Genomic DNA, 24,678 nt, shown 5'->3' with positions numbered 1-24,678 from the left:
TAATCTTTAAATATTGTGGGAGATGGTTTCACATCTGGGTATTCACACCCATGGTCTCTTTCAGCAGGTGTTAGTGATTTTATACCTGATTACCAGCCCTCCCCCATGACCGACTCAGGGCTCAGCTCAAGTTCTACCTCCTCTAGTATCAGCTTAGGAAATAACAGCGCTGCCATTTCCCATCTGCACACCACTATCCTCAACGAGGTTGACATCTCAGTAGAGCAGGATGGAAAAGTCAAAACCCTCATGGAATTCATTACCTCAAGGTAACATTTGCGGCTCTTCCCATCCCAGCCATAAACCTCTGTTAAGTCGTCGTTTCATTTGTCAGCTTCAGCGAACCCTGTTTTTGTTTTCCAAAGTGTCATTGATTTGGAAAAGACAGGTTTATCTTGTGCAAGATTCAGGAAATTTGATGCAACCAGGCTTTCTTCTTTTGCTCACACAAGATTACATGTGAGGAAGGCCTTAATCATGTCTGAATGATTAAGTGCCCAAAGAGAGTGTAGTATTATCTGAACGTATATTCTGCCTTCATTAGCTGCATTACCAGTCAATCATCAAATATTTACTTACGGTCCACTCTTGGCAAAACACTCTAAGTAAAGAAGAAACACAGTTGGGGAGGAAGGGGCTGGCACACCATAGCAAGAGCAAAATCACAGATGTGAGAAACAAGGTATAATTGTTACTCACTCAGGCTGCTGAGTAATCCAGCTTGGATGTAATGTTGAGGGGCTCCTAGACAAGAAAGCTTGGGAGAATCCAAACTGGAGAACCAGAACCAGGAAGCCCAGGCCAGAGGTTACAGATCGTTCAAGAAAGGAGACATTATTGAAAATCTTTGAGCTAGAATGAGGAGTGTGGAGGAGGGCCCAATTAAATAACTGTGTTGAGAAAGTCAGTCTCATAGTACTTGATGAATCAGAGGTGTCAGGAACTAGAGGCAGTGTGACCACATTTTTTTGCAGGGCACCTTGGCCTGTGCTGATAAGGGGCTGAAACCTGAATAACCAAGCTGGTAAATGGCACAGATATTTTTAAAGAAAGAACCGAAGGATATTATTCTGTCCTAAACTTGTCCTGTAGTTTTAGCTTATACATTATTTTCTTTGCCTTACAATCTAAATAATGTGTCACCTCTATAAATTTTGACCTTTAATATCTAAGCAGTAACCAGTACTCTTCTCACTTGGCAAAATTTGCCATCTTTTCCTACTGCCTCTGAGAGCATTTGACTGTAACGATGGAACATTTTGAAATTATATGTAACTTGGATCTTCCGCTACTTGCGCTACTGCTGCTGCTAAGTCGCTTCAGTCGTGTCCAACTCTGTGCGACCCCGTAGACGGCACCCCACCAGGCTCCCCCATCCCTGGGATTCTCCAGGCAAGAACACTGGAGTGGGTTGCCATTTCTTTCTCCAGTGCATGAAAGTGAAAACTAAAAGTGAAGTTGCTCAGTCGTGTCTGACTCTTCCCGACCCCGTGGACTGCAGCCTACCAGGCTCCTCCGTCCATGGGATTTTCCAGGCAAGAGTACTGGAGTGCGGTGCCATTGCCTTCTCTGGCTACTTGCTCTAGATCATTGCAAATCCAGGTAGTCTATAAACGGTAGCAGTAGACTGTATGACATGCTGTTTGATTTACTCAACTACTATCCTTTCTAACTGCAAAAGCACATTTTAAGTGAGTGTGAGTAAAACTTACTATCAAATTAAAAACCAAGGGAATCACATCTGTTCTCTGTTTTCAGAAAAAGAGGGCCCCTTTGGAACCATGAGGATGTTTCTGCCAAGAATCCTAGCATAAAGAGTGCTGAGCAGTTGACTACATTTCTGAAACATGTGGTTTCTGTTTTTAAGCAGTCAAGCTCAGGTATCTTTTAAAAAATGTCTCAGATAATATTTACTTTCAAGTAGATCTTTTACTGTGATGTCAAAACTTCTGATGATGTTCAGCAAAAAATTGACAGTTGACATGTCTAAATTCAAAAGTCATAGACAGGTTTTCTTTTTTAACTTATTAGTGGTAACAGATTTGTTTTGGTTGAAGAAAAATTACTACTTGAAAATAAGACTGCTACTTTGGGGACTTCCCAGGTGGTCCAGTGATTAAGACTTTGCCTTCCAATGCTGGAGATGTGGGTTTGATCCCTGGTCAGGGAGCTAAGATTCCACATGCCTTGTGGCCAAAAAAGCAAAGCATAAAAACAGAAGCAATACTGTAACAAATTCAATAAAGACTTTAAAAGTGGTACATACCAAATAGATCTTTGAAAAAAAGAATGCCACTTTGACGTTCTTTGTTTGACATATGATAGTATAATAAAATGATAACATGATTGTTCATCATGAAACAATTATTTTGAAGGAACATATATAGAGATGACAAACTGTACTGGTTTGGGCTTCTGTGATTGAAAATTGAACACATCCTGAAAATCACAGTAAAACGTGTCTAAAATGGTGGTTCTTAGCTAGGGGGTGATTCTTGTTGGGACATTTTTCTTGCAATTAGGGGGTGGGAAGTCAGTGATTAGTTGCTACTGGTGTCAAGTTGTCAAGAGGCTGGAGATACCATTACACAACTGCACAGCACAGGACAGCCCTCAAAACAGAGTTATGTTGTCAAAATGACAATAGAGGTGACGTTGAGAGACCTATTCTCAAGGATTACTTCCCTGGAGATTATGATGAAGAGTCATCTTAAGTTCAAATAGAATTGTATGAAAAGGAGAAGCATTGACTTGGAAAATGTTAGCAAATGTTACTGCCTTGTTTGCCAGGTACTATGCTGGCACTGAATTTAATATTTGGTTCCTAGCTTCTGACCATCACCCCTATATATATCCTGAAAAACAGGAAGCACTTACTCGTTTCCTTTGTTTTCACAGAAGGAATTCACTTGGAACATCATCTTAGTGAGGTTGCTCTGCAGACAGCACTTTCTTGTTCTTCTCGACACTATGCTGGGAGATCCTTTCAGATTTTCAGGGCCCTAAAGCAGCCTCTCTCTGCAACTACACTTTCTGATGTTCTCTCCAGACTTGTAGAAACTGTAGGGGATCCAGGAGAAGACGCACAGGTAGTTCTTTCACTTCTTTCAGCAGGTGTTGAGCAGTTCCTCATTGTCAAGGACCTGTTTCCAAATGTGAATCACGGCAGGTATGACATTCACTTGGAAGAACCAAGTGAATGTCATAGAGAATTATGATGTCAGATGCTAAGAAGCAGAGAACTAAAAACAAAGTTAGATAATTCATCTTTGATTGAATTAGGTGGTACCTATAAAGATTGAATTAAGTGGTGCCTATAAAAACAGCTTTATGCACACACACCTGGATATTCTGTGATGACTACAAGGTAAAAGAGGAATTTAAAGTTAGATGTAAAGTAAAACACTGAAATTCATTTTTTAAGATAAATTACATGAAATACTACAGTAGAAAACTTAACATAGGTCTGTAAAGACCCATGATGTTATTTAATGCTGTTTTAGATACTGAGAATATAGTAGTGGACACCACAGAGTTCTTAGCATGGAGCTTACATTTCACTGGGGAAACAAACCTTTTAATCCATCAATAATGTATAATACAATTTTACTTAATGGTGAAAGCTATGAAAATAATAAGGTAGGGTGACAGTTTAAACAATGATAGGGGAGAGGGGTATTTTTTTGTTTTTATATAACCATCTAGAAGATGAGTTCTGAACACATGTGTAAATGAATAAGTGAGCCCTGTGATGATCTGGACAGAGAGCAGAGGGAAATAGGATTAACAAGTGCAAAGACCCTGAGGCAGAAGCAGTGGGCTCTTCGGAGGAAAAGCAAACTGTCCAGAGTGGCTACCGTGTATGGGATGGGGACTCCAGAGGCAGGCAGGCAGCAGGCCCAGATCACATGAGGCCTGGGGAGGTTCTGGCGAGAGGTGGGATTTTACTCTGAATTGATGGGAAACTACACATAGTTTTAAAAGGAGGAGGATGGGTGTGATTTGCTTTCTTAAAAATTCACACTGTGTGTGGCTTTGTGGCATCCTTAGGAAGGCAAAAGAGGTCAGTTAAGAGGCTATTTGTAAGAGCCTAGGCCAAAACGGTGATAGCTGGATTAAAGGAAGCTATGGAAGTAGAGAAGTCAGATATAGGATGTATTTTTAAAGTAGTATTTTCAAGACTTGCTGATGGATTCAGTTTAGACGTGAGAGAAAGAAATAAGGATGTCTCCTAGATTTCTGGCCCCAGCAACTTTGGGTGGGTTGTGTTGCCATTATAATCAATTTATACCATTAGTTTGCTACGTTTTCATCCATCCGCAAGATCATGTTGCTCAAGAGTTTAATTATTTTGTAATATTAATGTGGAACTTGTTCTATTTTAAAATCTCATCAGGATGTGCATTACAGTTTCATTCAGAACATAATTAATTAAAATCTGCCCCTTTTTTCTAGGGATTTGTGATTGAGCTGCTTCTCACGTTGGAATCTGCAATTGATACTTTAGCTGAAACCATGAAGCATTATGATCTTCTGTCTGCCCTTTCTCAGTAAGAATTGATAAGCCAGGCAACCAGTGGATTTGTATACAAAACTTCAGTAGCTAAATAGGCACAATATTATATTGTTCTAATATTGGTAGTGAGAGGAATACCCCCAAATTCAGATGAATTGCCAGTGGGAAAATGAGCCTTAGACAGTGAGGATGGGTGAAAGGTCTCAGGGCTAGTAAGTGGCAATACTGTTCCTCTCTCGTCTGTCCAGAGACCTTCCATACTGTGCTTCTAGGCTTCAGCCCCAGTAACAGGCTCTGTTCCCAGCACACTCAACAACCCATTGTCCCCCCCAGCAGGCCAGGCTCCTCAGGACTCACACTTGCCACCTATTGGTCCTTCTCCCTGGACCAGCCTCTCTTCAGATTCTCTCCTCTTTCTAAATCCCAAATTGATTTATCCTTCAAATCCCACCTCCATACCCCTCTCCTAGTTAAGCATTTCTAACTGCGACCAGGGGAGTGTTAAGCATTCTATCCTCTGGATTCTCACAGTATTCTTTTAATGTTTTAATAACAGCAACTAGCAGGCTATAATTTTCATGGACTTCAGTATTCCTGGCATTTTGCATACCACTGGCACATGTAGAAAATATTCTGTAATTATTTTTTAATCAATGATAATTAGATGTGAGGGAGAAGGAGAAATCAAAATTAAGTTTTTGAGCTTGGTTCTTTTGGAAAGAGTGTGAATTGACAGAAATAGGGACATCAGGACTGTTGAGTCTGCAGATGAGACAAACGAGGCCTGGGCTTCGGATATAATGTTCACCAAATCCCAGACCTGAAAATGATCAGCAGTCACTATAGCAGCATTTTCACTTCAAACCTCATCCAACTCAGGGGAAATAATCAGTTACAGTAGAAAAGATACTGTTGTACATTTTTTATTAATAGAGAAGAAAGAACTGAAATTGGTTTCAGCAAAGTCAGATAAGCTTTTTTTTTTAATATTTTAATTTTATTGGAGTAGAGTTGATTTACAGTGTTGTGTTAGTTTCAGGTATAAAGTCAGATATACTTTAAAAATGACTGTTCCTGGTAACAGTTATTGTTTTTCAGTTGTTTTAAGAGTACAGTTAATGTAGCAAAAGAAGCAGTTGTGCGTGGATTCATTTTTTTCTTTTTTTTTTTTCTTTCAAGAACCTCATACCATGATCCTATAATGGGAAACAAGTATGCAGCTAACAGGAAAAGCACTGGACAACTCAATCTAAGCACAAGTCCCATTAATAGTAGCAGTTATCTGGGATACGACAGTAATACAAGAAGTAACTCTTTGAGGTTAAGTTTAATTGGTGACCGGAGAGGGGACCGGCGGCGGAGTAACACACTGGATATAATGGACGGACGGATCAACCACAGCAGTAGCTTAGCGAGGACTCGAAGCCTTTCCTCCCTGCGAGAGAAGGCGGTGTACGATGTGCAGCCCCCTACTGAGCCCGCCAACTTGATGGCCACCATTTTTTGGATAGCAGCCTCTTTGTTAGAATCAGATTATGAATATGAATACCTCCTGGCTCTCAGGCTTCTCAACAAACTGCTGATCCACCTGCCTTTGGATAAATCAGAGAGTCGAGAGAAGATTGAAAACGTACAAAGCAAACTGAAGTGGAATAACTTCCCAGGCCTCCAGCAGCTCTTCCTTAAGGGTTTTACCTCAGTATCCACACAGGAAATGACAGTGCACCTCCTGAGTAAACTCATATCTGTCTCCAAACACACGTTGGTGGATCCTTCCCAGTTGTCAGGTGATGTGAATAGAATTGCACCAACTTTTTTTTTTTTTTTTTTTTGCTTTTTTAATGTAGTGAAATGTAAACTAATCATTTGTTTTGAAATCTACTAATTTCTGCTTTTCCACAGAGTTTTCTTAATATGTGAGGTAGCATAAATTTTTTGGTAAAAGCAAAAAAATACATTTTTTTTTAGAAGATCAAGTACCCCAGGAAATAAAAAGAAAATGGTTTCTGTGAACCAATGTAAAACAAACAAAATAAAAACCTTTAATTTTTAAAGTAATGTGCAATAAAATTGGTTATTGTTTGCTTTTTTTTTTTGATAGGCTTTCCTCTTAACATCCTTTGCTTATTGCCTCACTTAATCCAGCATTTTGACAGCCCAACTCAGTTTTGCAAAGAAACAGCTAGTCGAATAGCAAAGGTAAGCAAATGTTACGCTGAATGATAACACTGGAGGGAAATTTCTCTAGAGTCTATCTTAAGGGGGGAATCTCTTCAGAATCCTTTACTGTCACTTCTTATGTGAATTTTGCATCTAAATTTTTATTTTTATGCATATATGAAGGAGTAATATAGTAGCGATGTAAATTACAATTGCTCAAATGACAGTGAATAAAATTACTTGTTTAGAGTAACTGTCCTCTGAGTCTTGAGTCTTTTTCTGCTCCGTTTCCCTACTTTATCCTCTACCTGTCAGTTTCCAAGTCATTCATTTATTCACTACCAGATATGTACTGAGCACTGGATAAGGTGCTGAAATACAGTGATTATCAAAGTAGATAGAACCTTTAGCCCCGTGGGGCCTAGACTTCGAGGTGTGATTACCTAGAATCTGGTGACTTTGCAATGAAAGTGAAACTGTTAGCCGCTCAGTTGTGTCCAACTCATTGTGACCATGTGGACTGTAGCCCGCCAGGCTCCTCTGTCCATGGGATTCTCCATGCAAATATTCTAGGGACACATAAACCAAAATCTGCCTCGAGGAATTCATATCTAAGCTGACTTTGAAGGTTGAATAGGAATGACCAAAATAAGATCCCTGGATGAGAAACAAAAGCAGGGCAAAGGGTAGAAATTTTCCAAGCAGGAGAAATCACATGTGCAGAGTCCCTGAGGAAGAAGAGGGCATAATATATTTTTTGATTCTGAAAGTTATTTTTGTTTGCCTTTTAACATTCTCTTCATCTTCTCTCTGCTCCCTTCATTCTTTTTTCTTTACTTTTTTGACTCTTTACTTCCCATCATGCATTTCTTAAACAAGTATGTAGCTGTTTTTAAATCGCCTCTGGACAAACTGTGTATAAAAAATTTTATAGCTCAATCAAATTGTAAAAGAAAATTATTTTTAATTTTATATACTTAGTAATTTCCTCTTAAGAACAAGAAAGAAATCACAACTACTTTGCCTTCTGTTTAAACTTAATTCCGAACTAAATTTATGTATTTATTTATTTTGTTACATTGAGTCTTGGAAAAAAGACTTTTCAAGCTGAAAATACAAGTAGTTATAAGAAGGAGTCATATGAATTTACCAGTAATATATATACAACAGGAAATTAGGTGTACTGAGGAAGTGACTCAACAGTAATATAAGTAAAATAACCTGGTTAAATCACTGGGGAAAAATCAGAGAAGTCTGCAACATAAGGGAACAAGCACGTAAAATTCTCTGGAAGAGCTTTTTATATAAGCAGCTTTTTTCAAACCTTAGATTCAGGTAGCAGATAGCACATCAATAAATGGAAAGAGCAAGCTTCTAGAAAGCTAAACAAACACCTCTCCCTGGCCCACATCTCAATGTCGGTAAGTGCAGACTTATCTCTGGGTACCAATGGAGTGAAAAAATACTACCAACCCAGTTTCACATACATAGCTACAAGAGTAAGAACAATAGATGTGGAGAAATTCTTAACCATTTTAAAAGCATGTGTTTGAAAAGAAGAGTCATCATTATAGTTAATGGAAATACATCTTAGTTGTGAAAATGATGGTTTGCACTAAAAAACCTAACGTGTATTTGCATTAATGAGGTCTAAAAGTGATTTTAAATGTTTATTAAAATGACTTTCATTTTAATATTCTGTTAACATACCATTAGGAAAATGTAAACAAAAGGGTTTTTTTTTCCTACATGAGGGGTAAGAAAGAAAATATAAGGAAAAAACTATCGGCTTATTTGGGGATTTTAAGAAAATAAAAAGTATAAATTCCCTGATAAGGGAAGTAGAAACATTTGAGATTGGCAGCTGAAATGTGATGAGTAATTTGCTTAGTGCTGGGGCAGGTGAGAAGCAGTGTGGCCAGAAGACCATGGAAGCCCCTTGAGCTCCAAGCCTCTGCTGTCATGACCGAGGCAAAGCACAGGAATGTCCCAACTATCTTTTGTTTTTAAGAAATCAAATATATGGCTTTCTGTGAGTCATAAACTGCTGTGAAGTCTGTTTTCTTCCTGTTGAGTGGCACACAAAGGTTCCCTCTGTGGGCTTTCAGCAACCTGCAGGATGTGGACTAAATTGATGCCTTAATCATTCTCTCACTTCAACTGTTGAGAGTGATTTTCCGTCATTATGTGCTTCCTCATTATGCAAATATCACTGCTGCTGCTGTTTGTGCCCATGGAGAGCACAGCATTTCAAAATGAGGCAATACTTGGAACAAATATTGTCCTTTTTAGCTATTCATTATGGCAAAAATAACATGCTAAAAAAGTTTTGTTATAAAACATAACTCTTTGTGGCTCATAATTTAACCTGGTAATTCCAGAATTCCAAAATTAAGCTGGTCTTGCTTTACTATAAAATTGCACGGCCTATACTCCAAAGAATGTCTTTCTTTTCAAAAACTAGGTTTTAAAAAATCATTCTTTCAAAAAAATATCCTTTAAGAAGATAAGAATTCTATCAGAATGTCATTCTTCAAGCTAAGATTAAAGAATTCACCTCAAACTAAAAATTTTTGCTGAAGAGTAACAGATTATGAAATTATAAAGTTATATGGTTTTATAAAATAGTGTGAAAAATTACTATATTTTGAAATACAAGTAATTATATCTTGAAATATAAGTGAAATACAAGTTATTTTGAAAAACCAACTTTTTCTTTTTTCTTCCTGGTGTCTCTTTTATGAGTAAAAGGCTAATGCATGAAAACAACTGCTTTGAATGATTTTATAAAATAACTTCCAAGGTACTATGTTAAGTTTCTGCAGAGTCTTGCACACCTTCATATCTTGGGCTTATCCAGTGATATTGTCTGCATGATGAATAAGCATAAAAGTCAGTTACAGTCACCTGAAAGTTGAAAATTTATATATATTTTAAAAGGTAATACTCTTGTTTTATCAAATGCTCTAGGGAGTTTGTGAAAATAAGATGGAAGAATAAGGGAGGAAAATGAAAAAAAGGGGAACTACACTTACGTCACGGCTATCCTTTCATGATAGCTGAGACTAACATGGCCCTTTTCCAGTTCTTCACTGTTCAGTTATCCTTGGAGGAGGTTAAGGAACATCCTCAGCAGTGACTCAGGGAGCAGACAAGGAAGGTGCATTTGGCCCATTAGATTCTCCCAAACATTTGTGGATTCAGATACTGTAATACCATATCAAGCAAACTCTAAGAAAGTCAGTGTACTTTGTACCAGCCTATAAATGACTGGCCAAGGACCTTGAGAGCTTTAGCTGAACATTGGAGATGCAGGGCTCAAGCGTTTTATCAGCCCTCCAATTAAGTCCTTTTACTGTATCACACATGTTGAGGCTTCTGCAGCTGACTGCTTTGGTGAGATACCCTAAACACCTTGAGATTAAAGCACTTCTTCTTTGGCACAGCAACTCTGAACCTCCCTGAGGATTTCCTGGTTGAGTCTGCCTATTTAGTTTCTTGTACTTTGAAACTTATATGGATTTTATAAGATAAAACTCTTTTTACAAAATGATATGTAGGATTTACAAAAATGTTTAGGTTTTTACCAAATACATTTTTCTAGAATATTGGACTGAAAAGAAAGCTGTGTACTTAACACCCATGGAAGTGCTTGACATATTAACCATCTTTCCATATTATCTAAATCATTCCCTCAAGGATGCCTTGTGCTTTCTCCTTTTCTGTTTAACTTCTGTATTGAGATAAAATGCATTAATGCTTCAACATATATATCTAAATTATTTCATTAAATGAATACATTGAATAAAATTATGTTTAATGTCGTTAAGTAAATGAAATTTTTTTGTCATTTTTTTAGGTTTGTGCAGAAGAAAAATGCCCAACACTTGTCAACCTGGCTCACATGATGAGCCTGTACAGTACACACACGTACTCCAGAGATTGTTCGAACTGGATCAACGTAGTGTGCAGATACCTGCACGACTCCTTCTCAGATACTACGTTTAGTCTTGTGACTTATCTTGCAGAGGTAAATTTACCCCCATAAAAGGATCTTTCAACTGCTCTGTGACAGAATTTTCAAGAGTATTTATTTCTAGAGCAGCACTAATACTAACTTTCAAATTTCATTTAAGAATGAATAGAGGTAACATCTTTTTTAAGAGGAAAAAACATATAGGTAATATTGTTCAAGTACAAATGAGGTTTGTTTTTTTTTCATTTTCAATGTTTACTTCTTCATTCACTGTCTTTAAGTGGTATAAACTCAAAATAATGTAAACTTCAACTTTATTTAAAGTGGAAAATGGGTTTTTGAATGTATTTCTGCATTCACTGTCTTTAAATAACACAAAACTCAAAATAATATAAACCTCACCTTTATTAAAAATGGAAAATGGGTTTTTTTTCCATGGTCTTGATCCTAGGAAATGGTTATCATTTTTTGTTTCTGTAAATTAGCTCTTGGCTTTGAAATTCTTTCTAGAATAATAGTATAGCATATAAAGCCATTTCTGCTGGGCAAGTATTTATTCTGGTGATATGTTTACCTCCTAATCTAAAATATGATGGGGGGCCAGTAAATAGAATTTAAAACTAGTCCTAGAACAGCATAAAAAGTTAACACAGTTGACCTTGCACAGCACTGGAATTAAGGGTGCTAACTCTCCATACAGTCAGTTTCGAGTATATCTTAGTCAGCCCTCTACATCCGTGATTCAACCAACTGTGAGTCATGTACTGCTGTGGTACTGAAAAAAATCTGCATATAAACAGACCCACACAGTTCAAGCCTGTATTATTCAAGGGTCGACTGTATTTATTTGTTGAAGAAGTAACTCCATGCCTAGGAAAGTAAGTTACTGAGTAGAGAATACCAGAGACCTTCAAAAGGAAGAAATTCCTAGTCACTAAAAATGTCTGTCAGCAATAAAGTGATATCTTCCTTTTTAGAAAGTTGACCTCTAGAGATTAAACCTAACACACAAAGAGACTTAAATTATTTGTAACTCAATAAGCGTTTAAGTATTGCTTACAGCACTGTATAACTTATCCAAGTCACTGACGGTGCCCATCATAAAGTGCTCAAGATGGTGTGAATTTTTAAGGTATTGGTTTTGAAGTGAGCTGACAGAGTGAACTGTCTGCCTGAGAGCTCCCTGACATGAATGAGTGTGCATCACTAGGTTTATCTTATACCTGTACCTTTGGGACAAGAGCCAACATAAAGCCAGACCTAAGACCTACCTAAGCTCCTTTGGGTTTAAGTGCCTTAATCCAGCTTTCACTTTTGTGCCACCATAAAGCCCAACACTAACACTTGGAGAAGAAAATGGCAACCCACTCCAGTATTCTTGCCTGGAGAATTGCGTGGACAGAGGAGCCTGGTGGGCTACAGTTCATGCGGTTGCAAAGAGTCGGCCACAACTGAGCACATCATCACAGAGTAACACTAGCTCTCCTGAAGACTGATCCATGGGGTTCTAAGGTCTGACACTGGCGCAGTAGAGCCTTTTGGGTACACATATGGGCAATATATTTCCAGTCTGTAAAGAGAATGCTTTGCCCCAAATGTTACTCTTATTAGTATAAGTTATCCTTGTTCTATGATTATTAATGAATCTCAGATTATCACTAACAACAGTTCTAAAATTATATACATGTATTTAAAATTACACAGATATAATTTTAATTGTCCCACAAACCCTAATAGGAAAATGGTATCACTTTTTATTTTAAAAATCAGGGCTCAGAGAGGTTAAGAAACTTGTCCAAGATTACATGGGTAGTCATCAGCTGATGGGAATGGCTTGGGAATAGTTAGTTATTCTTTGGTAATGGTGGTAGAGCAGTTTTTAAATAAATGATGTTCAATTAAATTAGTTAAGGGTATGAAAGTAAACACTAAGGTTAAGAAAAAACAATCTACCTAATTCTCCTTTCTGAAGCAAGGACAAGTAACAATAATAGACATTACCTTTTACCTTCATTATTCTCTGGATTTCTGATAATCTGACCATAAACTCAGGTTAACTGTATTGTGGTTTTCAAAATCAGTAATGTAAATACAACGGAATTTTCTTGAACCTGATTGAAATTTATTTTTAATATTACTTTTAGCTGCTAGAAAAAGGACTGTCTAGTATGCAGCAGTCATTACTACAGATCATCTACAGTCTTTTGAGTCACATTGACCTCTCCGCTGCCCCAGTAAAGCAGTTTAATCTGGAGATCATAAAGATTATTGGCAAATATGTACAGGTGAGTAGCTACAATTCTTGTGTATAGAAAGTGATCATCTCAAAAACAGTATATAATCATAAAAAATTGGAAACACCTTAAATGTCTTAAGAACAGGGGAAGTGGTTAGTTTATAAACCATGTTTTCAGGAATATTTATGAGATGGGAAAATGTTCTCAATGTGAATGACATAAAGCAGAATCTGAATGGTAGGATTCAACAAGCAAGTACATTTAGGCATTCTTTTACATTTAGAACACTACTACCAGTACAATTTACAGGAACATCCCTGAAGAGGCTTACACATTTTACAGTACCCAGAGCTCCTAATTTTTTCCATAAGAAAAAAAAAATGACTTCTATTTAATTTTATTAAAGATAAACTGTTTCTATAGTGATGTGCTTTAATTGTCACAATATCATTTGGACATTTCTATTATCACTAATATTTTGTGCTTTAGATGGCTTCATATCGAGATGTTATTAAAATAAATTGGAAAACTCAGGTCTGCTAAGGATTTTTTCACTTCCTTTTTTTAGTAATATTTTACCTGGTTCAGAACTGTTAACTATGAAACAAGATGTATAATAAAAAGTTCAGGTGTGATTTTAGTACCACAAGTAAGAAGAAAAGTCATTTTTTTTTACATGATTCTTTTCAGTAGGTGGTAAAAGAGAAATGTTCTAAGTTCTTAATTAGACATTGATTCCTCTCCACCTATACATCTGTCATGTAAATCATTCCTAAATTATACTGGTAGAAATATACAAAATGAAAAGCAGAAAAATAACTCAGAAACATTGCCACCATATATGAGGGGGAAGGCTCACCCTATACAGGTCAGGAATCACTGAGAGGATTGTTTTAGCGCAGCACTTATGCTTATTATTTGGGGCTTGAGTCATTAAGAAATACCTAAATTTTAAAAATATTTTAATATTTTTATGTCTAAGAAATCTTACGCATTAAAAATGGTTTATCACTGAGGCTTAAAACATTTTAAGTTTAGAGTCTTAGGGCCATGTACTTCATTCATCTAGAAAGTTCACATACATACGACCCTTTGGCTTACCCCTACTGCCAGATCACTGTATTAGACTTTCTTAATGAATAACATTTATAAAGCACTTATTGAGAACAGTGCAAAATATCCTGAGTTGTTAGCATTATTATGCATATAATATCTTATAAATCTAACAGTAGAAATAATAACTTATTTTCTATCCTTGTGTAACTCAGACCCTCAGTTAAGGACCTCAGAGTAAAAATGAAGAATTGACAAGGAATTTTTATAGAAATAATATTTTTACTGTCTACAATGTAACTGAGCTTTTGTTCTTAGTTACATATGTATTTGTTATTTTTATATGTCTATTAATTTTTGAAACCAGAGTCCTTATTGGAAGGAAGCCCTTAACATCTTAAAACTGGTGGTGTCCCGCTCAGCCAGCCTTGTCGTGCCCAACGATATCCCCAAGACCTACGGAGGAGATATGGGCTCTCCTGAGATATCCTTCACTAAAATTTTTAACAATGTCTCTAAGGAGTTGCCTGGGAAGACCTTGGATTTTCATTTTGATATATCTGAGGTAAGATGCTCAGGTATTGGTAAAGGCACTGTATTAGAAATGTTCATTTGTTCATTCTGTCATTAATCAAGCACTGACTGAGCCCATACTCAGCGGGAGATGCTGTGACAGGTGCCCTGAAAACGAGGTGGGCAGGGGGAAGAGGCGTACTCTCCGCACGCCTGTAGCCTCTTGGGGAGATAGGCAAATAAACACAGTGCTTTGGTTGCCAAGTAAGTTCAGAGTTTGATAGGACTACATGGCATGTCCATCTAACTTAATCTGACTAAATGGGAGCGTACATGGAAGTGTGGGCAGGGGAGATTAATCCCAGAAAAAAGCAGCACGTGTGAGTGAAGGCTTGTAAGTGTGAGGAAGCCTGGGGCTCTGGAAAATTCTATTTAGCATGGCCTACCGTGAGCGTGTAGCACAGAGCATAGAGCAGTGTGATGAGAGAGAAAGCTGAAGCCATAGGGGGGCAGCACGATCATGAGGATATTGCCGGACCAGATGGTTATATCTTGAAGTAGTAGTGGCTTTTCAAGGATTTTTAGCTGGAGTAGAAAATACTAGGATTTGTGTTTTAGGGAGATCAGTCAGGGAACAGACCAGCAGGAATTGTTTAAGAGGGAAGTTATCAAGTATTTTGCAGGGTAGGGGGAGTTAAGAAAGATAGCAGTTGAAAATCTACTCACATTTTAATTGAAAAGGATAATACAGATTTTTTTTTAAATTTGCAGTTTAGTCTTGGTATTTGAGGGCTTCCCTGGTGGCTCAAGATGGTAAAGAATCTGCCTGCAGTGCAGGAGACCTGGGTTCGATCCTTGGGTCAGAAGTTCCCCTGGAGAAGGGGACGGTGGCTACCCATTCCAGTATTCTTGGCTGGAGAATCCCCACGGACAGAGGAGCCTGGAGGGCTACAGTCTGTGGGCAAAGAGTCAGACATGACTGAGCGACTAAGCACAGCACAGCACTTGGTGTTGAATTTATCTGAAGCTTATTGATTTATGTTTTTTTAAGATATAAAGTATTTTTGTTGCTAGTGTTTTAGTTAATATCACCTGAGAATTCCTAACATGGAGTACACAGCATGGGAATATTATAGAGAAACTAGCTTTGCTATTCTTCTGGGTCAGAAATTGATAATGTAACAATTATTTTGTTTGAAGAATAATATGAATCCTCAGAACATTTGATATATATCAGATACTTAATTTCAATTTATTTCATCAAAAATTCCTAAGTACCTGCTATGTGTAGGCACTAAAGATATACTAGAGGAACAGCAATGAGTCTTGCTCAGTCTAGGGACTCCCATATAGCAATTGGAGACGGGCAAAGAAACAAATCAACATCATTGAGTAAGCGTCCAAGAGTAATTACCCAGACATGGTGGTGGCATCAGCGTGGGCCTCCTTGGAAGTGTGGAGGCAGCATTCAAAGTGCCTCAGGGTGTGCTTGGTGCGTGTTCCATGCAGAGGAGGGGATATGTGTCAACACAAAGGTCCATAAAGGCGCCATATCTTGAGAAACAAACTCAGCTTTGATCGAGTGCAAAGTTCAGAAGCGAGTGGTAGAAGTTGAAGTTGGGAACATAAGCAGGAACCAGATCATAAAGGGACTTGGATGACATGCAGATGAGCTTAAAATTATATTCAAGTGCAAATTTGAGACACTTCATAAAGCCAGGTAAGCACCGTTTTGGATTCGTCATGGAATTTTACTGAAATAGATTTTGGAAATGTCATATATTAGATTTGCAATAAGACATGATATGATAGCTTTCACTTTGCAGTTGTTACTTACCTTGAATATTTGCAAAAGCACTTTTAGACACATACTTAACAGTTACATAAAAAACCCACAAAATACTGTGTGTTAGTTGCTCAGTCGTGTCCAACTCTGTGCCCCCATGGACTGTAGCCTGCAAGGCTCCTCTGTCCATGGGATTTCCCAGGCAAGAATACTGGAGTGGGTTGCCATTTCCTTCTCCAGGGGATCTTCCCAACTCAGGGATCAAACCCAGGTCTCCTGCACTGCAGGCAGACTCTATACCGTCTGAGCTACTAGGGAAGTCTGACCAAACTGTTATCCAACATTAAATCTGAGTGGTGAGATGACAGGTGATTTTGTAAAATCATTTTTGTATCTCTGAGATTTCAAAGAGGACATATTTTATAATCATGGGGGGAAAGACGTAGACGGTGGTTTTTAAAGACAACAGATCTATTTTTAAAGTAGGAATAAGTTCTCCAACAGTCTCCTCAGAGTCTTGTTTCCGATAAAGTGAAATCTTACTATTAAAAAAAAAAGTATCATCGTTACTTTTGATTTTTGTAGAATCTGCCTTTGCTAAGTAATCTTTCTCCTTATGCTGTTTTTTTTGATTGTTTGTAAAAAAATGTCATCACAGATACACTATTAACCCACTTATGTTGAACTGTGTGAGTGAAACACTGGCAATTTATTTCTTTGTAGACACCAATTATTGGAAATAAATATGGTGATCAGCACAGTGCAGCTGGTAGGAATGGGAAGCCCAAAGTGATCGCGGTGACGAGAAGCACTTCCTCCACTTCTTCCGGTTCTAACTCTAATGCCTTGGTGCCTGTTAGTTGGAAGAGGCCACAGTTATCACAGGTACATAAAAGTTCATAGAACAGATGAATCAATTTTATGGTATGTGTGAGCACTTGAGAATTTGCCTTATTTTCATCAGTAATCTTAACGTTTGCATTTTTTTCTTCCTCTTTAGCGAAGAACAAGAGAAAAGCTAATGAATGTGCTTTCTCTCTGTGGTCCAGAGTCTGGCCTTCCAAAGAATCCATCGGTGAGTAATCATGAAAACCTGTGTAAGGGTTTTGAAAAATCTTAGAAGTGTTAGTCCATGAAGAAACAGAAATTATTGTGTCTCCTTGTTTGTCTCTTCTTAACGGTGTTGACTAAGAATGAAAAAATTGTCACTTGCCTTTGTGACACTTGGCCACTGTGCTAATTCAGTATTCACAGAGTTAGACATTTGCCCAAATTAAAACTCGGAGCTCACTGACAGAAGAGGCCTGCAGTGGCTCCTAGGGCACTGATGTCATATTCAGAGTGACAGAGCTAATGGACGGCCTGTTCTGTTTTGTTTTTGGCTGGGCGTCAGGTTGTATTTTCTTCTAACGAGGATTTGGAAGTTGGTGACCAACAAACTAGCCTCATTTCTGCAACAGACGACATAATTCAAGAGGAAGAAGTAGCTGTGGAAGATAATAGCAGCGAACAACAGTTTGGCGTATTTAAGGATTTTGACTTTTTAGATGTTGAGTTGGAAGATGCAGAGGTAAGGATATGGGCTTTCATAATATTTATAGAATAGCTACAGCTACATGAGAATGAAGGATTTAACCACAGGATTAAATAAGGATAATCTTTCCTTTTTTGGGGCAGTGTAACGTCGAAAGGTACAAATCAAAGTTGGGAACTAAAGATGATTAGTACAGTTAGTCAATAGCAGAATAAGTCTGAAATAAAAGGAACATCTAATTTTTTCCATCTTTATCTTTCAAAATATAGAGTAAAAATGGATTTTTTTCAAAAGCATTTTTTAATTGAGGGCGTGCTTAGACTTAAGTGTTTGCATAAGCCACACAAATTAATGTGCAGCAGAAGAGTAAAAGTTTCATTTAAATCTATCAGACAACTTTGAAGAGGGTGGCCCTGAAACCAGATTGATGATTAAGGTGGCTTTGGCGCTCTCAAACACTTTCCTGTGACTGAGATTCTACCCAGGACATTACCCACCACTTTCTTCTTCAGGGTGGAGCCAGCTCTCTCAAATGCCTCATTTCGTTCAATACCAAGGACTTGCTCCTTAAAACTGATTCAGTTTAGAGAAAATTGATAGCTGTGTCAGTTTAGATGCTTCCTAAGTGGAAAGTCCAACTCAAAAGGTGAATTTACTTGCTTACAGAACTGGGCTAGCCCAGAGTCAGAGCTTATTAGGCAAAGCTCAGTGGAGTTCCTGGCTGTTTCTTTGCATTCTCTAAGCTCTGCCTTTCTCTGCAAGTCGGCTTCACCTCATGTGATCTTGGTTATGTCCATACGTGGCAGTGTTCAGAGAAAGTGAGGGTCACTTCCATAAAGGCTCTCAGGAAAGTGAAGAAGTTAACTCTCCTAAGGTTTTCAGCACACTTCTTGTCACACCTCATTTGGCCCAAACTGAGACATTTGCCAATCTCTAAAAAAAATCAATGAGCAATAGGCTTGCCCATCGCCCTGGTTGTGTCAGGCTGTTCGGGACCTATTCCCATAGCTGACATTAGTCCCGTAAGCCACAAACTCCTAAATCTGAAACGTGTACATCAAACAGATCACAGAAATGTTCCTCCTAAAATTGTTATAAATGTCTGTCTTCAAGAGCTCCAAATGCCTTACTGTCAAGTATCCACACCATGTCATGCTACACCTCTGTCCAAGGATGTTCAAGTCACTCGTATAACTCATGCGCATCCATCAGTCCTCTTTGAAGGGATGTTTCCTTTGACTCAAATAGGTGAGGTGGAGGAGTGAACTGTACAGCTTCCACCACGTTACACCATTACTTTTGATAGGAAACCAGTGTATGGAGGTCTTCCTGTATGCTTCAGCTACTACCACTGCCCCCCTCTCCCCCGCCACCCCGAGGATGTGAGGATATGACCACGGTGCCTCAGGGTCCAGCAGATGCCCTCACACTGGCTCAGGGGTGGCCACTGTTCACCACGTACGTATTCCCAGACGCAGCTGGACAGGTTCTCGGAGCCCAGGAACACATATTATTCAGTGTCATAGGGCAGTGGATTTTAGCCTTTTTTAAAAAACTATAGCCATTGCTAATACATCACATATCACATCTCAGTAGACACACTTTTAAAAGTTTAAAGAATATGCACCCTTACTCTATGTACACTAATATTTTCTATTCAATTTTTTTTTTTTCCAAAAAGAGCAGGTCATCACCCTCCAAAACTGCTGTCACTCCCACAGTTTAAAAAACATCGAAAGTTATAGGAACTAGGAAAAACCTACACAGTTAAGCAAGGAAGTGTGATTGGTTCAAGGGACCTGCTGCCCTACCTCACAGGCATAAGCCAGTTCTAAAGTCTTTTGCAGTTATTTGCTTTTTTCAGTTCAGAATTTAGAAGCTCTAAAGGTAGGCTGTTGACATTTTTGTAATGGTCAGGTTCTTTCTTTTTGTTGACCTTTTTTTTTTTTTTTAAAGATCATTATAATTGCTTTCAAGTTTATCTAGTACTCTGAAATGTTCCTAGTAATAAATATGGCTTTTGAATAGAACCCTAGAATGAATTTAAAATGCTTTTGTCTTTTAAGTCACAGTAATTTGAGGTGATATTAACTTAGGTCTCATAATTAGGCCAAATCAAATGATGAGATTTTCTAAAAACCTAGTCTTGCTTTGAACATGGTAACAGTAAATACTTTGCTACAAAATAAACTTAACTGCTGATGAAACTTCTAAAATCTTCCCCAGCCTTGAAAGCCCACAGCGTGTATTCATTCATTCACTAAATGCATTTTGAGGGCTGTTGCCACAGCCCTGGTTTTGTTATCACTTTTGCATAGTTGATTTCCATTGTATGTTTCATTTGAAATGAGTATTCGTCTGCTTTATTTAAGAAAAAAAAGATCTGAAAACCTCTATCCTTGACAATCCCTCTTGATAAAGGAAGACACATAAGTCAGATTTTGTTAGCCAACTCACTGTAATTTGTCATTAGAGCTTAAGAAAGAGTATAAGAATTATATCCTTATCAAAGGAGGATCAGCTTGGAATAACAGAAACGTAACTTAGATAAATCCATAAGTGGGGCAAAGCAGAAACTTGCTTATTTACTATTGACCTTTTGAAGTTGACCTAGGTTATGTTTTGATAACTATGATCTTGATTTTAAACTCCTCTTTAGCAAAAAATTACCACTGGATTTAGCTAGAACCATGCTACAGTCTAAAATAATTGTTGAACCTGTATGTTGTCAACTGAATGTGGGTATTTTAAGTCGGTTTTGCATTGTATCCAGTATTAACTCTATGTAAATTTTAAAGATTTCCTGAAGTTTGTGTTGCCAGAGTGTATCATAGAAATGTTGTTTTAAGTGTCTGTCTCTTTTTCCACGATATATTCTGCATAAAAAAATAATGTGAATCACGTGTTGACTTCCTGCACAAAGCTTCATCCAGAGCTTGAATCAGTCTTTGGGTTTGAGAAATCACCAAGCATTTTTTCCCCACGAGTGTAGTGTATATTTACACGTGTGTCTTCGTTCTTTCTAATTCTGTGTGTTTTCCTTTTTGCTATCCAGGAGCTGCAGGTAAGTTGCAGCCTGGCGTTCTGGATTATTTATTTGTTGTCATCTGTGAATGTATTTGTCTTCTTTGTGGTCTCATTTGTGTTTGTGTATTAGAGTAGAAATGGCCTAGGTAGTTGATTTAGTTGGTCCCCACTAGATAGAAAGTCAAGAGAATCCTATTCAGTTAAAACAGGTCATCGACCACATACTTTGATCTCTTTAAATATTTTAATCTTGAGTGATGTTTTAAAAGTTTCAAAAAATTGAAGGGCTGATTGAATCTCTGCTTATGACGATACACTGAGTATTTTTCATCTGGGTATATGTTCTCCTAGTGTATAACCTTCCCTATATTTATAAGCTTGTGTTTGAGTCTTAGAAATGACGCCTTGCTTTTCCAGGGTGAGAGTATGGACAACTTCAACTGGGGAGTCCGCAGGCGCTCACTGGACAGCATTGACAAAGGGGACACGCCGTCCCTCCAGGAGTACCAGTGCTCCAGCAGCACCCCCAGCCTGAACCTGACAAACCAGGAGGACACAGACGAGTCCTCGGAAGAGGAAGCGGCGCTCACGGCAAGCCAGATACTCTCACGCACGCAGATGGTACACTTAGCTTTTTGTACAGTGACAGCTGGCCTCCTCTTTGTCTTCACTTCCCACTTAGTAATTACCATTGCTCGATATTCTGATTTTCATTTCACTGTGGGTAAAATGCACATGCTGAAATGAAAACACAACGCTGTAGCAGCAATGGAGTGTTCCATTATTCATGATGGAACTAAACATTTGATCTGTGCACCCCTTGGGCTTTCCAAGTGGCACAGTGGTAAAAGAATCCACCTGCCAATGCAGGAGATGCAAGAGACTCGGGTTTGACCCCCAGGTCGGGAAGATCTCCTGGAGGGGGCAGTGGCAACCCACTCCAGTATTCTGGCCTGGAACATTCCATGGACAGAGGAGCCTGGTGGGCTGTAGACTATGGGGTCACAGAGTCAGACACGATTGAGCACAGACAGCACCTCTGAGCTGATGAGACATATTTTCTGTTGCTTCTCTCCTAGTCACAGTGAGCTATGCTGGGCACTTTTCGAGGCCTTCACCCTGAATGATACATTTTGGTATCAGTGCAAACACCAGCACTGCTTAATTCTCCACCTGCTTTTCTTTCCTTGTCAGTGTGGAAAGAGAGAGCACAACTTTGCTCCCTTTGCAAGATCAAGTCAGTTATATGGAGGTTCTGACTTACATTCCAAGGGTGAGTGGCAGAGATTCACAGAGAGAGAGAGAGACAAGAAAATGAAGGCTATAAGCATGGTCTGTCTGTTCCAAATATTGAGTGAGGGGAATGCTGAACTTGCAGTGGCAGTAGGCTGGAACTTGAAGATGGCAGAACAAGGAGAGAGCAAGGGTGTGGATTAGCCACCGTGGCCCATGTGATGAGGAATCAGCTGGTGAAGACCAGGTGCAGCCACAGTTACAGTGCTCTTATATGAGGGCCTTTTTTCACGCCCCTGTTGAATTTGGCCCATTTGCACACACTCAGTCTGCTGGTAAAGTGCTGGTAGTGCTGTTGAATGGCCAGGCTGAGCTGGGCTTTAGACAACGCGTATAGTTGTCGGTTTGTGGCAGGCTTCTTGTCACCTGTCCTGTTTTGGCATCTCACCATCATGCCAATATGTCTTTCCCTAACTCCCTGTCACATATTAAGTGATAAGCTGTTGCTAACACAGTAGCAGTAGTTACCACTTGCTGAGCTTTGGAGATACACCAGGCCCTGGTCACGGTGTTTTACATGGATTAGTCACTACCTCTCCCCTCAACTATGCGAGGTAAGCACAGTGATTGCAGCTCTGTAGACTAAGTGACTTGTCCCAGGACACACAGCCTGTAAGTGCATTTGAGCAGGGCAGTCTGGATGCCACCTAAGGCTTGCTCCTCCTCAGGACTGTGTGCATTTAAAGGAACGGTGAGTTGCTGGCAGCAGTGACTCACTGAATGGGGGTCAGACCAGAGGCTCAGAGACTAGCATCATGCCACCAAACCACTGTGTAACTGTGGTCATTACCTATCTTTACCTATCCTTTAAAACAGGACTCCTGGCAGCACCTGCCTCAGGGGGATTTCATGGGGAAGTCAGTATAGTAAGTGCTGAACAAAGTGTAGCTTCCATGAGAGCCTTGGGGCAGAACTGTCTCTTCATAAGGCCGACCCTAGTCCTAGCGGTATGCATGCACGCTAAGTCACTTCAGTCATGTCCGACTCTTCGCGATCATATGGACTGTCGCCCGCCTGGCTCCTCTGTCCATGGGATTCTCCAGGCAAGAATACTGGACTGGGTTGCCATGCCCTTCTCCAGGGGATCTTTCTGACCCAGGGATAGAACCTGCATCTCTTATGTCTCCTGCACTGGCAGGCATGTTCCTTACTAGCAGCACCTGGGAAGCCCTGTTATAGTGGTAGTGAAATTGAAAAAGAATTTGAAGCTACTTCCTCCTCATAGGGGGAAAAAATTAGCTTCTGCTTTTATCTACTAGAAATCATGAGCTTGATTTTTCTTATGTTAAATATTGATCCATGAAAAATGTATAGCCCTGCTTAAAAGAAGAAAAATTGTAGTGTTTTCTTTGTTCTAATTGATTACTGCTAGTTTTCAAAGAACATAAACCCACTAATGCTGGCCTGCCATTTCAGCTTCATTGTCCTAACTCTTTTTGACTTATTGAAGTTCTGTGGTATTGATTTGTGCCTCAGTAAGTTAATGGCCAGTTCATTCTTAAGCACCTGCCTCCAGTTAACACTGCTTCTTGAGAATCCATTGAGGGCTTGGTGCCAAAGCCAAGGGAGGCAAAAAAAACCCTTGCATTCGCGAATCCTTAGGCCAGCTGAAAACGTAAGACGTTACCATAAAAATAAGAATTTTAGATGAAGATTAACATAGTCACATAGAGCTCTTCCATTTTGGTGGTTTCTATTCAGCAAAATTTAATCCGTGTTAATGGAGACTTCATTTCTACTGATGAACTAGCTGCCTGCATTAATCGCACCAGTTCTGATACAGACTGAAATAAGGGGGAAAGGTGGTCTTAGGAAGTCAAAGAAGCTCTTTATAACTATGGCCTCAGAATATCTTATGACACAGGTTTCTTGTAGCCTTAGTGACCATCGCCAACTCCTAAATAAGTTTCCTTATTTTACTGTCTCTCCTTCAGTTAAATAACGATTCTGCTGCAGACGAAACCCTGCAGGACCATTCTGATTTACTTCTTCAGTCTCAAGATTCCACTGGCAGCCTCTCCACAGAAGAAGTTCTGCAAATCAGAGATGAGACCCCCAGTTTGGAAGCTTCTCTAGATAAGGCTAACAGCCAGCTGCCTGAGGTGGGGAGTCACGGGGGCTGGTGCATGGCCAATCTGGGCTCTTTTTAGCAATCTGTGATACCCCTTGCTTTTCTTTCAAAGGAGTTTTCATCTGATATGCTAATTATTTGATTTGTTTGCAGTATTTCTAACCTGTTGGTTAAGTGATTTAGTCCAAGTGCAATAGTCAGATCTGATCACTGAAGGAAAAAAAAGTGATGGATTAAGGAAATGACCTACAGGTTAAAAATAACCCTAAGTGTTTTTAATGAGCATCTCCTGCTGCAGAATGTGATTAGGTTAATATACCGGCGCTTCTCCGGGGATGGGAGCATCTTCTCGGGTGCTGAAGGACCGCTTTTGTTTTCTTCTTCTCTTTTTGCTTTGTATTTGGGTTTGGTTTGTTTTTTTTTTTTTGTGATTGGTGCTGTAATTGGGATGAAAACCTCAGGCCAGCTGTGTTAGCGATTGGTTAAATGAAACCTTTTAGAAAGACTGTGGA

General features: G+C 39.0%; 1 protein-coding gene across 1 annotated transcript in view; it reads left to right on the top strand.

The window, feature by feature from the left end:
- FRYL (FRY like transcription coactivator) overlaps positions 1-24,678 on the top strand; it is a 215,933-nt gene that overhangs the window by 169,567 nt on the left and 21,688 nt on the right. The window contains exons 41-54 of the mRNA XM_068974804.1: positions 65-269; positions 1,759-1,880; positions 2,899-3,089; positions 4,456-4,550; positions 5,696-6,303; positions 6,618-6,715; positions 10,536-10,706; positions 12,797-12,937; positions 14,310-14,507; positions 16,965-17,126; positions 17,242-17,316; positions 17,635-17,811; positions 21,220-21,423; positions 24,030-24,197. Coding sequence (XP_068830905.1) covers positions 65-269; positions 1,759-1,880; positions 2,899-3,089; positions 4,456-4,550; positions 5,696-6,303; positions 6,618-6,715; positions 10,536-10,706; positions 12,797-12,937; positions 14,310-14,507; positions 16,965-17,126; positions 17,242-17,316; positions 17,635-17,811; positions 21,220-21,423; positions 24,030-24,197 — 2,615 coding nt within the window. The remainder of the gene's footprint in view (positions 1-64; positions 270-1,758; positions 1,881-2,898; positions 3,090-4,455; positions 4,551-5,695; positions 6,304-6,617; positions 6,716-10,535; positions 10,707-12,796; positions 12,938-14,309; positions 14,508-16,964; positions 17,127-17,241; positions 17,317-17,634; positions 17,812-21,219; positions 21,424-24,029; positions 24,198-24,678) is intronic.

This window comes from Capricornis sumatraensis, chromosome 7 (assembly GCF_032405125.1).
Source record: "Capricornis sumatraensis isolate serow.1 chromosome 7, serow.2, whole genome shotgun sequence".
Classification (NCBI taxonomy): domain Eukaryota; kingdom Metazoa; phylum Chordata; class Mammalia; order Artiodactyla; family Bovidae; genus Capricornis; species Capricornis sumatraensis.
The sequence above is the reverse complement of the archived record's forward strand: the minus strand, read 5'-3'. Positions and strand labels throughout refer to the sequence as shown.